The sequence below is a fragment of the Mustela erminea genome, chromosome 7 (assembly GCF_009829155.1).
Source record: "Mustela erminea isolate mMusErm1 chromosome 7, mMusErm1.Pri, whole genome shotgun sequence".
In the NCBI taxonomy this organism is placed as follows: domain Eukaryota; kingdom Metazoa; phylum Chordata; class Mammalia; order Carnivora; family Mustelidae; genus Mustela; species Mustela erminea.
This window is the reverse complement of record NC_045620.1, coordinates 83,992,226-84,005,853: the sequence shown is the minus strand read 5'-3', so window position 1 is coordinate 84,005,853 and position 13,628 is coordinate 83,992,226. Positions and strand designations below refer to the sequence as shown.

At 47.1% G+C, this 13,628-nt stretch overlaps 1 protein-coding gene and 1 long non-coding RNA gene across 4 annotated transcripts in view; one reads left to right on the top strand and one right to left on the bottom strand.

Moving 5' to 3' along the window:
- SLC1A4 (solute carrier family 1 member 4) overlaps positions 1-5,189 on the bottom strand; it is a 25,414-nt gene extending 20,225 nt beyond the window's left edge. The window contains exon 1 of the mRNA XM_032352278.1: positions 4,305-5,189. Coding sequence (XP_032208169.1) covers positions 4,305-4,831 — 527 coding nt within the window. The 5' untranslated portion in view covers positions 4,832-5,189. The remainder of the gene's footprint in view (positions 1-4,304) is intronic.
- Positions 4,501-13,628, top strand: LOC116595662. Of its 3 annotated transcripts, XR_004287806.1 has the most exons (4): positions 4,525-4,609; positions 5,667-5,797; positions 12,566-12,698; positions 12,997-13,628. It is a non-coding gene; the product is annotated as an uncharacterized LOC116595662 (long non-coding RNA). The 3 variants fall into 3 exon arrangements; XR_004287805.1 differs by lacking the exon at positions 5,667-5,797 and having other exon boundaries at positions 4,501-4,609; XR_004287807.1 differs by lacking the exons at positions 4,525-4,609; positions 5,667-5,797 and adding an exon at positions 6,905-8,743.

The following is a 13,628-nucleotide window of genomic DNA, read 5'->3' as shown; positions in this document are numbered from 1 at the left end:
CCAAGAAGCAAATAATACATTATATGTTAATTAAAAAAAAAAAAAAAAAGACAGTGGCCTTGGGCCATTCTTCCAGATGCCAGTGCAGACAGAGCTCTGGGCCAAGGAGCTGTCCCTACCTGCCACCTTTGCAGATAAGCCTCTGGTTTTCCAACTGAAGACTACAAATTTTAATACCCAAGGGAATGTTAGAAGCCAGTTCTTTCCACTTATAGCTGAAGAAAATTGAGGTGGACTGGTCAACTTTAGAGACCACAAATATGTAATACAGGGGCCGGGGTGGGGGGTGGGTGGGGGATGGTGGGGGGGAATGCCGAAACTGCAATGTCAGAGAGGATACATGAGGGTTTCTGCTCCCTTTTAGAATGGAAGGCTCTTCTAGGTTCAGTTTTGACTTTTGTACATTTTCCAAATTTCCCACGTGTTGATTCTTTTTTTTTTTTTTTAAAGATTTTTATTTATTTATTTGACAGAGAGAGATCACAAGCAGGCAGAGAGAGAGGAAGGGAAGAAGACTCCCCACTGAGCAGAGAGCTGGATGCGAGGCTCAGTTCCAGGATCCCGGGATCATGACCTGAGCCGAAGGCAGAGGCTTAACCCACTGAGCCACCCACGCACCCCTCTTTTTTTTTTTTTTTTTTTTTAAGATTTTTATTTATTTATTTGAGAGAGAACATAGAGGGAGAGTGAGAAGGAGAAAAGCAGACTCCCTGCTGAGCAGAGAGGAGAGCTTGATGCAGGGCGCAGGGCTCGATCCCAGGACCCTGAGATCATGACCTGAGCCGAAGGCAGATGCTTAACCTACTGAGTCCCCCAGGTGCCCCCCCAACTTTTCCCCCCAGTGTTGATTCTCTTAGTTCAAAACATAGTAACTGTTCACTTCTTTTTCTCCAAGCTCCATGTAGTTCCCAAAAACCTAAAAACATAAGCTTCAAGTCATCCTGAGCGCCCCCAAACATTCCCTCCCCACAACATTCATTCTCTTTTCTTTCCCACTATGAAAAGAGGGCCATCCCCATAAGTTCATGTGAAACAAAGACAACGTCCTGATAGCTCTGTAATACCACTCCGCGTATAACCAGAGCAAGCAGAGTGGGCCAGCCCTGGTCTAACAGCTTTACAAATGTTAACTCAGGTAACCCTCAGAGGAAACTTCAAGGTAGATACTTTGAGGATGCCGGTTACAGAGATGAGGAAGCTAAGACACAGGGGTTAGGGACATGCTCTAGGAATCACAATCAGTAAGCCTTGTTAGGGACCAAGAAGTTCCATAATGAGTTCTTCATAACCTGTTTCCCGGTCTCTTTGGTGTTGCATCTGTTTCATTTTGGATGAACAGTCACAGCTTGAGCACTTGGGTCCCACCCAGTTCTGAGAGTCCTTTGCTGTTCTGGGTCCCCAGGCATAAAGCTCTGGGCTGCTCAGGAGGAGACTGGGACTTTCCCACCTGCCAGTTGCTCTCCATCACCCCTTCTCAGTTCTCAGAGGGCCTGCTTCTAGCACCTGAGCCTCACAGACACTCTGTGGCCTTTGTTATTTCTAATCCATTGTGTGTTGGGAAATCAAACTACTCAGCAATGGCATTCTGAAAATCGTCTAAAAGTTATAAAGAATGTCTATGAGCTTCATTCCTTTCTGACTTGTAGTTCCATCTTGAGAAAAATCAGAAATCGTAGCAGAGAGACTCTGAGGAGCACCCCCACCAGCAAAGCCTGGTCCATCAGAGTCTCTCTGATGAGAAGTCAGAGACTTCTCCCACTCCTTCTGCCTGTTTGAGTTCTGGGCAGTTACCCAGTGACGGACTGCAGGATAACTGAGGTGGTTGCCAGCCGGCTCACTTCATTCAGTGGCCACAGGCAGAAAGGACTGTGCCCTGCCTTTGCCAAGGAACATGCCCAGAGTCCCACAAAATCAGCATCTACGGGGTTTCTTTGAAGGAAGCAAATTTAAAACTTTGACTCAGGGACCCAGGAAGCACTGAGGTTATGGCTCAAAACTCAGTTCCCTCTCACCAGCTGCTCAAGGTGAAGGCCAATCAGAGCAGCAGTACACAGAACTTCCTTCACTGCCGGGGCTCAGGTCCTCTGTTTAGAGCAAGTGGGCATCTGCCCTGACCCAAATCACATTCCTACCTGATGCCCTTTTGGCCCAGAGTAAACATTTCTGAGATGTTTGGACTAAATCAGCACCATGACACATTACTATAGCAAACTGACTTGGGGGAGGGAAGAGTGGGAGAAACAGAGCCCTGAATACTGGGGCACAAGACCCATATTTTCGCTAATCCCTCTTTTGATAAACCACTCTGTGACCCTGAGCAAATCACTTAATCTCTCTCAGTTTCCTCAGTTGTAAAATAGGATCATACCACCTGCCCTATCTTTATCCGTGAGCTGCTGGAGGTTGGTTGTAAGAAGTCTTATGAAAGGCTGCCTATTCCCAATAAGCCACAACAAAGGTTCTCTTAGTCCTTTCCAGCACCTGCAGCCCAAGTCACTGAAAAGTCTGTACCCAGACAGACCACTAAGCCATGATGCTGGGTTACCATTCACTTCTTCTTTTTTTTTTTTTTTTCAAAGACCCCATCCATTTATTTGATAGAGAGAGTGAGCACAAGCAGGGAGAGTGGGAAAGGGAGAAGCAGGCTCTCCACTGAGCAGGGAGCCCGATGCGGACGGATCCCAGGACTCTGGGATCATGACTAGAACCAAAGGCAGATGCTTAACCTACAGAGCCAACTTACCATACACTTCAGAAGCAATAGCTGTAGGGCTTGGTTCTAAACCTAGAAAACCACAATCAGGAATTAAGATGTCCTTCCTGAGACAGGTGGTAATAAAATAACCCCTCACCCTATCTTGCTCCCTTTGGAGGCTACTGTCCCTCTTTTGGAGATAAAAGAATGCTACTGAGCTTCTCTCTGGGGTACCACCAGCAGGTCAGAGCTGGGCATCCATACTTCCTTTCCAGGGCCACTGACCCCTGCAAAAAAGAATCCTTTAACCCCATAACCACCTTTCCTCCTGGAGAAAGCTGACTAATAGGTGAATGTAATAAGCCAAAGGCTTTCTCAACCTTAGTAGACTTTGTTTTCAGCACCCACCTAAAAGCCCCCCAAACTATAAGGGTTTCGAAAGACTCCAAATATCAAGCTGCTAGATACCAAAGACTGTGATCATATAAAAGTCCTAATAGGCCACCTCCATCTGCCTTTTTGGTAAGAATTTTGATCCCCCTCAATGGAGGGGGTGTTTGTGTGTGTGTTTAATACAAAAGCCTTGGACTTTTTATTGTTGTTGTAGTTTCAAATGAACACACTCTCAAGTGGCAGACAGTGATCACATTTTCCAGAGGGAGAAAAGGAAATAGCAGGAAGCCAAGTAACTTTGCCCAGGGTTTGCTGTTTTTCACAGCCTTAGCCATGAGGAACTCTGCCTCAGTGACTCCAGACAAAACATACCTCCAAGGCTCCGAATCCAGAATTTTCGGAAACCTGGAGAAGGAGCCAACTGAGCTCCTCACTCAGCTGAACTTGGCCAGGACAGTAAATTCCTCCAGTCTGCAATTTTCCCATCTGTGAACTCTGGGCTAACGGAGAAACCGAGAGAGGCTGAGGCTTCGGAAAATCCAGAAACAACACTGCATCTCAAGGGATAAAATGCAACTTCTAGGAGTCACAAAAAGCAAGCAAACTCCCTCTAGAACTCACCCTTCCAAAAATAAAGCTCCTTGAAACTCACAGTATTCTACAATGGTCCTGACTATGGGGTGGCCAGCAACCTGTCCCAAGCCCTGAGAGAGCCATGTTTCTGGGCAGTGGGCCTCATACCACTAACCCCAGCCTCCTTATCCTTGGGTCCACTGACAAATCTTCAAAAATTGCCACCTTCCTCTCAGCCAAAGGGCTGAAAGAGGGAAGGCCAGAGATTACAGCTGAGGATGATACAGGCAAAATCTAACTAATGCTCCCAGAAGCTTTCAGGCATCGTGGGGAAAAAAACAGGGTGAAGCTATTGGGGTGTGGTTGGGACGTTTTTACTGGTAAGGGCAGCCAGATGGTATAAGAAGCACAGCATAGGTGAGACACTGTCGTTTCCCTAACACACACTCCACCTAACGGTAGGCTGGTTCATCACCCGCAGCACATTAAGAATGAACTCTTAGCAAATTTATGAGGGTGGTGTGTGCGTCTGTGTGTGTGTGTGTGTGTGTGTGTGTATGCGCGTGCGTGCCCGCGCGCACTGGAGTGCATTAGAGAGCTCACTGTGCACTTGGCGAGGTGGGGGGTGGGGAGAGGGCGTTACCTGGCCAGGTCGAGGAAAGAGTCCACTGTCTCTTTGGGGACCGGAGGGGACCCCGACTCCTCCAGCCCCAGGTCGCTGGACTGGAGGGTCTGTGCGCCAGAGCCGGGCTTGATGATGAACGCCAAAGCGACGGCGAGCGCCGAGGCGCCAAGCGTGGTGAGGCCGAAGTAGGCGATGGCGATGCCGCCCAGGCGCCCGAGAGAGCTGGCGTCGAGGGAGGCGGCGCCCGACACCAGGCTGCAGACAACCAGCGGCAGGATGATCATGCGCAGCATGCGGAGCAGCATCTCGCCGGGGAAGGACAGGTAGGCGACTTGCGTGCGGGTGAGGCCAAGCCCGCGCAGCGCTGCGCCCAGTCCGGCGCCCGCCACCACTCCCGACACCGTGAGCAGCACCAGCGCGTGCCGCTGTAGGAAACCCGCGCAGCGCCGCGCGCGTCCTGCCGCGGATCCCGGCGCGCCAGGCCCTGCTGCAGGCCCCGCCTGGGAGCCGTCCAGGTAGCCGTTGGTTTCGCTACTCTTCTCCATGGCGCTGCCGGCGGCCCCAAGCTGAAGGAGGCGGGGGACTTGGCTCGGGGATAAGCTGGGAATCTCAATGAACGGATCTGGCAGAGCGTCCGCCGGCTGTACCTCGCGGGTTAAGCCGGCCCGCGGGGAGCTCCCGGAGCGGGTGCAGAAGCAGGTGGGGAAAGGGCCAGGAGAGGCGAGGGAGAGAGAGCAGGCTGGAGCCCCGGTCTGAGTGGTTCGCGCCGCGCCCAACCTTCCCACAGCAGCCGCGAGCTGGAGATGATGCAACGCGGGAGCCGCGAGAGAGGACGCAGATGGGAAGAGGGGAGGGAGCCGGGAGCAGCCCAAGCCTGCCCCCTTCACACCCGGCGCCCCGCCCCCCGCGGCTTCGGCCAATCAGCGCCGGGAACCGCCGCCGCGCGCCCCTCGCCAAGGCTGCGGGCGCGGGGGGAGGGGCGGCAGGGTTAGGGGCGCTGCCGGGGCAGCTGGGGGGCCGGCCAATCCCGGCGCCCGTAGCCACCTCCCTGTCCAGCTAACTGGGGCGGGCTCCGGGTGACCGCGGCTGGGCACGGCCTGAGGGACGGCCCGGGCTCGTTGGCACCTGCCAGGGCCTCTCGGGCTGGCCAGGATCTGGGCCCTCGGAGTCAGAAGGCCCGGGAGAATGTGGAACCCAGCTACGTTCTTGGTCCTGAGGATTGGGGGAGGGGAAGGGTTCCCTCGTGGGTGGGTGTCTCCGCCCCCGCGGTCTGTCAAAGAACGCACCGGATTCTCTTGCTAAAGGGCCGAGTGCGGGTAGGCCCCCACCCCGGACGGTCCTCCGGTCGTGTCCTCCTCCAGCCTAAAACCTCTCCTCCAGGAGTCCTGTACGAGAAAGCACGCCGGGGTGCCCAGCGCGGGCCTGGCCCTGAGACGGAAGATGGGTGATGGATGGATGAATTAGAAAAACCTCATCCCACGTTCGGTAAGGGCTCTGACAAAGCCTCAGCTGTAAGTGAAACGGGGTCCCCGGTGGCACCAAACCCAGCTCCCGGGCTCACCACTGCGCGCGCTCGCGCTCTGCTAGGCAGAGGGGCTTAAAGCCTCCCCGATAGGCCTTTGGCCTTAGGTTGCCCCACAGCTGTGTGCGGGCTGTGTGTCTGGGCTGTACGTAGACCGAAGACGCAAAACTCCTACAGAATCAACGGCTCTCTCACCACCACATCCAGTTGCATTTCTACTGGGTAGTAGACAAGCCACAGGATTTTAACCTCTTCCATCTCCCGGCCCCCAGCCGTGGCAGGAAAACTGTACATACAGTGGTTAGCCAGCCTGCAAAGATGGTTTCTTAATGTTAACATTCGATTAATTTCCTTTTTTTTTTTAAGATTTTATTTATTTGACAGAGAAATCACAAGTAGGCTGAGAGAGAGAGGGGAGGAAGCAGGTTCCCTGCGGGGCAGAGAGCCCGAGGCTCGGCTCGATCCCAGGACCCTGGCTCCATGACCTGAGCCGAAGGCAGAGGCTTTAACCCACTGAGCCACCCAGGCACCCCGATTCATTTCCTTTTTATTTCAACTTTTATGTAGTATCTATTCCGGTCATGGCAGATATATGAGAGACCTCTGCAGAGTCGTTTACTACCTCTGTTACATGTATTAGTTTTTTCATATTTTCTCATGCTGCGCTTGAAAGGAATTGGTCTTTTAAGGCTTCTGTGAAAAAGAAGTCTTCTGTATTACATATGGCTAAACTGAGTTAAGGAGGAAGGCAATTATTCTAGATCTCTTGCTGAAAAGGAGTCATCTTAGAACATGTCTTGACAGATATTCTTGCAAATCAAAATGCCTTCCTAAGGAACTTTAAGGAGCTGTCCAAATTTTGAGATCAGGGAGGATTTCCTTGCTTGAAGACAGCCAGCCAGCCAGCCAGCCAGCCAGCCACCAGCTGGAGTTTGCAGGGGGTTTTTTGTTTGTTTGTTTTTGATAGAGGGAGGGGAGCATGTGAACATATTTTTATGTTTTCAGAACACAGTTTATTTCTGTGTGTGCACTGAAGAAAGGATTTTCTACAATACACTTTATATTTTGCCAACGAGCCCCTCTCTTTGTTTTGATGACCACTTTTACCCAAAGGACTCTCAGATCATGTTCCGGAAATGAATTTTCAATTACCTGCTTTATATATCCACCTGAATATCCTGCAGGCATACCAACACAACATGTCCAAAACCAAACTCATGGTGGCATTCCTCAAGGCTGCTCATCATTCTGGACCCCCTATTTCGGTTACTAGCATTACTGACCACCTAGTCATTACTGTATGAAGCTTCAGATGACCTTTGGTTCTTCCTTCTCTAGTGTCTCTTCTCATCTGATCAATTGGCAAGTCCCACAGACAGTCCTTTCGCAATATTTATCATATCTATGCCTCCCATCCATTCCCACTGCTACCACCCTGGCTCAGGTCTTATTTCCTCACTTGTTATCTCAGCTGCCAAAATGTTCTCCTAATTAGTCTTCCTATCTCCAATGCTCTCCTTGTTCCAGCCATCCTATATTTTGCCTTGCCCCAGGCCAGTCTTCCTAATGAATAATATACATGTTAGGATTAAGTTCCACTTTTCCAGTAGGAAAAAAGGAAGGAGCAATGTCTTCTCCCTTTAAGAACATTTCCTAGAAGTTGTTCATGCTATGTGCTTTGTATTTCATTAACCAGAATTTACAACATGACTTTACCTAGCTGCAAGAGAAGTTAAGAAATGTCGTCTTTATTTTGCACAGGCATTTTTAACTGGGGAGTTAAAAATTGGTGCTTCTGATGAGTAAGTTGTGGGAATAAAAGGGACAGTGTAGAGAATATAGTCAATGTTATTGTAATAGCATTGTATGGTGACAGATGGCAGCTACACTTGGGGTGAGCACAGCTTGACATATAGACTTGCTGAATCACTATGTTGTACACTTGAAACTAATGTGACACTGTGTGTCTACTGTACTTCAATAAATAAATTAATTTAAAAAATTTTTTTAAAAGACTGGTGCTTCGGTTACTAAAGAAGCAGGAAGGGATGGATTCTAGGGCAACTCCTCCATTCCACTTCTTGTTCAAAAGCTTTCAGTGGCTCCCACTAAATTAAGAATGTGCTCTTCATCCTGGCATTGAAGACCTACAGGATCTGACATTGGCTCTCTCTGCCAGGCTTGTACCTTGTAGGCATGCTACAAACACAGGGTTGTGTGCTGCTTCTACATTTTTCTCGCCTCTGCACATAGCCCCAGTTCACTTCTCTCCCAAAGCCTTTCTGCAGCCCCCTTGCTCCCACTGTGCTGCCCACACTTTTGTGCACCCCAGAGCTGTGTTAACAGTTAACCCTCCATTGGGAGTGAGGAAAGCCCTGCCTTAAGGAACGCCCTGCCTTGCTGGCACTTTCCCTGGACATAAGTGTGGTGCCCAGTGGGAGAGCAGTGTTGGGAGTACCTTATGCCGTGCCTCATGTTTGAACTAGAAACCCCTCCCTTTAAGTAGGAGCTGGTGTCTGGCTTCTTTTGGGGAATGGATGCCCTGGAGCTGCTCTGCCTCCATGGGAGGCAAACCAAGAAACAGGTTATCAACTCCTAGCCTCCCCAACAGTTGCTAAAGGGTTTAACTTTCTGCTTTCTTTTTCTTTCCCTTTTTTCCCTTAATTCCTCCCCTTCTGCGCTTCCATTACATTTCTTTCGTCTTTTCATAACTTTACATGTCTCCTCCCTGTCAGTATTTAGTACAAAAAAATCATTGATTCTTATATTTAGACACGTCCCCCTACAACACTTACATGTGTTTTCTCTGGATTTTAGATGTGTAAGTACCACATTACAAAATACGTTCCAAGTGGTGCAGTCTGATACCACTCGCCATCACCACCACCACCATCATTTGGTGCTTGAAACTCTCAATAGGCTGGAGGACTGCTCGGTAAGTATTTCCTCTCTTGTTTCTCCCACTTGGATGGGAGTATATTTACTCACCCTTTTGATTTTGAGCTTGACCATATGACCTACTTGGCCAATGAAATAAGTGGACATAAAGCAAGCAAAGGCATCGATATGTTTTGTGGAGTTGCACTTAGACTCCTGCTGATGTGCGAGTCGGCACGTCCCAGGTAGATGTTGCCTCTTTAGCTTGGCATTAGGACAAAGGTGAGAAACATGTCTGAATCCAGCCTGCCCCTGCAAATCCAACCACCTTGCTGCCTAAAGACATCCCAGGCAGCCCACGGACCCCTAAGTAAGAAAAATAAAATGCTGTTGTTGAAACTTACTGAGTTTTGGAGTCATGTGTTATGCTGTCTCATTGTGGCAATAGCTGAGTCATATAAATCCTCCCTTCAACATCTGTTCCAATTATGTTTTTATAGAACAAACCACTCCAAAACATAGCGGCATAAAGGTACAGCCATTTTCTGATGCTCATGAATCTGTAGGCCAGAAATTCAGATGGGAGCCTTAGCGGGGGAGGCTTCATGACTGGATGTGACTGCTCCAGCTCGACCCAAGCCACATGCCTGGAGAGCTGCTGGGATCCTCGGTGCCTTTCCACATTACGTGTGCCAAGGCTGGAATGTCTAAGAAGGCTCTTCATTCCCACCACGGGTGCCTGGGCTAGTGTGGCTGGAATAGCTGGGGCTGGGAGGGCATCTCTCTCTCTCTTCTGTTTGTCTGTCTGTCTCTTAGTGTGGCTAGTGTGGGCTTCCTCACAGCATGGTGATTGATCTGAGTGTAGTCAAACTTCCTAGAGTGGTTGACTTTCCTCCTTCCCTCCATTGACCACCTTGTGGTGGTCAAGCAAGTCACTAAGACCAGCCCTGACTCAAAGGAGGAGAATTAGACTCCACCTCTAAAAAAGGGAGTAGCAAAGAATTTGCTGCCATCTTTGATCCACATAAAGCTTAAACATGCATGCATTCTAGATCCACACACATACGTCAGCTGCTTCTAGAAGTGCCCTCGCTCTGAGGTCTCTTTGGACGACTCTGTTAGAAAGTCCCTGTGGGATTATTTAGTCATGTTCGTAAAGCCATGGCTGCATCACCTGTCATGAAGAAGAATTCATTTCCCTCACTAAAGCGATGCTTTTTTAGTGGATTTTTTTTAATATAAGAAGTCATAGATATGGTGTTTTTCCTACATTGTCAACAGTGACTGTTTATCACTCCAAATATACTTATGTATTGGCCAATACTTGGTATTGTACACACTTGCAGGCTTCTGCTAGTCAAGAGATATTATCAGTTCTGTTTTCACATCTGATGCCAGTTCAGTATTTTCCTCATTATTTCACTAGAATGATAATGGCATCACTAGAATCACATAGTAGGAATTATCTTCTGCCATGAATGGACTAAAAAAGGAAAATGGTATCCCACTCAGGCCAATTTGTATTCCAGAATACGTCTTTACCTTTACTGAGAGATACCAGATAGTTTAACAATTATAACAACTATACTTAAAAAGTTAAACTTCAGTCTCATTCTTTCTGTGTCAGCAAAACACAGCTTTGTAGAAGATACAGTGTGATTTTTTAAAAAGATTATTTGCCTTTCACATAGATCAGATTACTTGGCAAACCAAAGCAAGTGAGGTGAAAATCCAAAATAATAAATAAGGTATTTTTCTTGTATGGTGGACAACTTCATGAACAGAGGCATTGTGGCGTCAAAGCACTGGTGACTTTGTAATTGGTGATCCTTTCTCAAGCTTCCCCTTAGTATCATCTCTAGCTACCAAAAAGAAGGAAAAGGGAAAAGGGGGCCATAAAGATGCCCCTAGAATCAAAAGGTCAGGTGCAGACTCAGATAAACACTGTGAGTCAACACTAAAAGGGAATTTGGTCAGAGTGGGAGTAAAAGGCAGAATGAAACAGAAATAAGTCTGTTTCTTTGGTTTTAGAGAGTAGCTAAAGCTATGTTAGCTGACATGTGCTTTTTAGAGAGAACAGTGAACCGGAGCATCAGAAGAAATGCGTACAAGATGGGAATATAGGTTAGTCTGGTATCTGTGTTTTGTGGACAAGGGTTCTACAGGGAGGGCTTTGATTCATTGACACAGATTCTTACTGAGTTGCTTAATGAGCATAAATCATTCTGCAAGGTCCATTGAGTGAAATACAAAAAAAAAGGAGTATGGATTACTTGGGGAGCTGATCAAAGTGCATATCCCTGAGCCTGGAGGATGGCCTAGGAACCTGCATTTCAACAAGCAAATCCTCCTCCCCTGCATTACCCCACCCCGCGTTTCAATCAAAAAGTATATACAAGGGCATTGAGTTAACAGAGTTTAGAATTAAAGAAAAGGTCTAGGGTTAGCTGTCCGAAGCCTATCGATTAAATCCTTCTTCCTGAGGAGGGTCTTCCTCAGCTTATAGGGTTATGTCCCCAAATTGAAAATATCATAAGTTGAAAATGCATTTAATATATCTAAACTATGGCCCATCAGAGCTTAGCTTAGCCTACCCTAAGTGCACTCAGAACATTTGCATTAACCTACAGCTGGGCACAATCCTCTAACACAAAGCCTATTTTATAATAAAGCATTGAATATCCATTGTCATTATTGAATATTGTACTGGTGAAAAAAATTGGAATGATTGTGTGGGTGCAGATTGGTTGTAAGTGTATCAGTCATCAACCCTGCTGACTGTGTGGCTGACTGGGAGCCGGGGCTGCCACTGCCCAGCGTCATGAGAGAGGATCTTACTGCATATCACTAGCCTGGGAAAAATACCCAAATTTAAAATTCAAAGTACTGTTTCTACTGAACGCACATCAATTTCACATCATGGTAAAGTAAAAAATCATAAACCATACCACCCGGACGATGCGAAGAGGAAGAAGCAGGTGGAATTAGAGGAGACGGATGTTGGATAGGGTAGAAGAGAAATGGACATCAGCCAGAATGGGTTATGGTTCCCCCCAAAATTTAGTTTAATTTAATTTAAACCTTGCCCTAGAATTCTCTGAGGTCTGTTTGGGAAAGAGTGGCAGACTTGTGAAAAGATAATTAACCTTACAAGTAGAACTCAGTGGTCATCAAACTTCACTCTCATTAGAGTCATCTAGAAAGAGTTTAGAAAGAATAGATTCCAGGGCTTACGTCCTGGAAATTTTATTTTTGTAGCTTTAGGGTAGGACTCGGTCATATATTATTTATGTTTCCAGTTAACAAATTAACCAGATAGAACAACCCAATCCAATGGAATCTGAATTAAAAGAAAAGCAAAGTCACATTTTGAGACCATTAGGGAAAGTTCATGTATGTTAAACCTAATGTTGAGTTTCTTAGATGTGACAGTAGTGTTCTGGATAATAGGACAATGTCCCCATTCTTAGGATAGTGCCGAGAAGTATTTAGGGATAGTGTCATGGTGTCTGCACGCCACTCGTGGGTGGCTTGGCAAAGGGGAAATGTTTGTACCTATACAGAGACCAATGTGATGGAGGAGGCAAGATGTTACTGGCTGTTCAAGCTAGGGGAGAAGTATATGGATGATAACTGTTTTGTTCTTGAGATTTTCTGCAGGCTAAAAAATTTTCAAAATTTAAAACATTAATTATTTTTACAAGAGAGAATAAATGACGGCAAGGGGTGGTGGTGCGTGGGGTAAGAAGGCTCCGTTCTTGATTTTGTTGTACAGGAGATTTGGGTAACATTACCAGGAAGTATGAGTTACAGAAGCTTGAACAGTGAGAGAGAGGTCACTGTGGGCTACAACTGAGGTTCTCCATGCATTTTCTTATAGGATACACATGACCAATGATGCTTATACTCAGTGTCCACAACTACAGTGAACCTAGGCTTAGATGTACTTCCTGGCTACTGACCTGAACCACAGCAGATTTTCCTCCTACTTAAGAAAGAATCTTGGCCTGCAAGTAAGTGATGCTATCATATGGATAACTTTGAATTCATTCAAATTTATTTTTAAAACAATCATGCCCAAACTTCTCTATTTTTGTGTGGAAGGGTTTTGAAAATCCAACCGATCACTGTAATATACAAAGAAAATATAGATTACTTGCTATCTGTAGCTGATCTAATCTTTGTTTTGGGCAGTCACAGCACTGGTGCTTCACCAATTGGGAAAAGGCACAGACATTGTGGTAGATTCTGAAAATAGCCTCATTCTTCATCTCTCCCTGTATCCTGACTTTTTGTGATGTTACTTTTCAGGGTCCTCCAACTCAGTCTGGACTCAACCATATGATTTTCTTTAGCCAATGGGTATACCTGACCCAAGGCAAGCAAAGTTTGAAATAGGCTTACACATTAGGCTTTTCTCTTGTGCCATTGTCATCAGAACATGCCTGGGGGGAAGAGAGACACACGGAGCACAGCTGAGTCCTCAGTCATCATAGCAGAGTTCATCCTCGATCAACTACCAGCCAGACTACCCCAAACGTGGAAGCGGAACCAGCCAGTCAGTTGAGCTGTCTAGCCGCTCCCTACCACCACTCCGAGAAATACGAGCAATAAAAACCACTGTTGTGTGCCATGAAAGTTTTGTGGTTCTTTGTTACAGTGTTAGTCCAAATCTACTAAGCAGCAGATGCTGAGATGGAAGAAAACATACAAGGATTTTATGCAGGAGTAGCAATGTGAGAGAAAAAAGTGTGGAGGGAACTGCGCCCCAGGACAGCTGTCAGAAGACAACGCAAGTCTGACCCAGATGAAGGAAGGAGAGAAGGAAAGTTGGGTAGACGAGTCTGCCATGCAGTCTAAGGGAAATTCAGCCTCAGCTATGGTGGCCACCATGTGCAGCCTGCAAACATTGGATTATTTCATTATATTCCCTGTGTGATCAT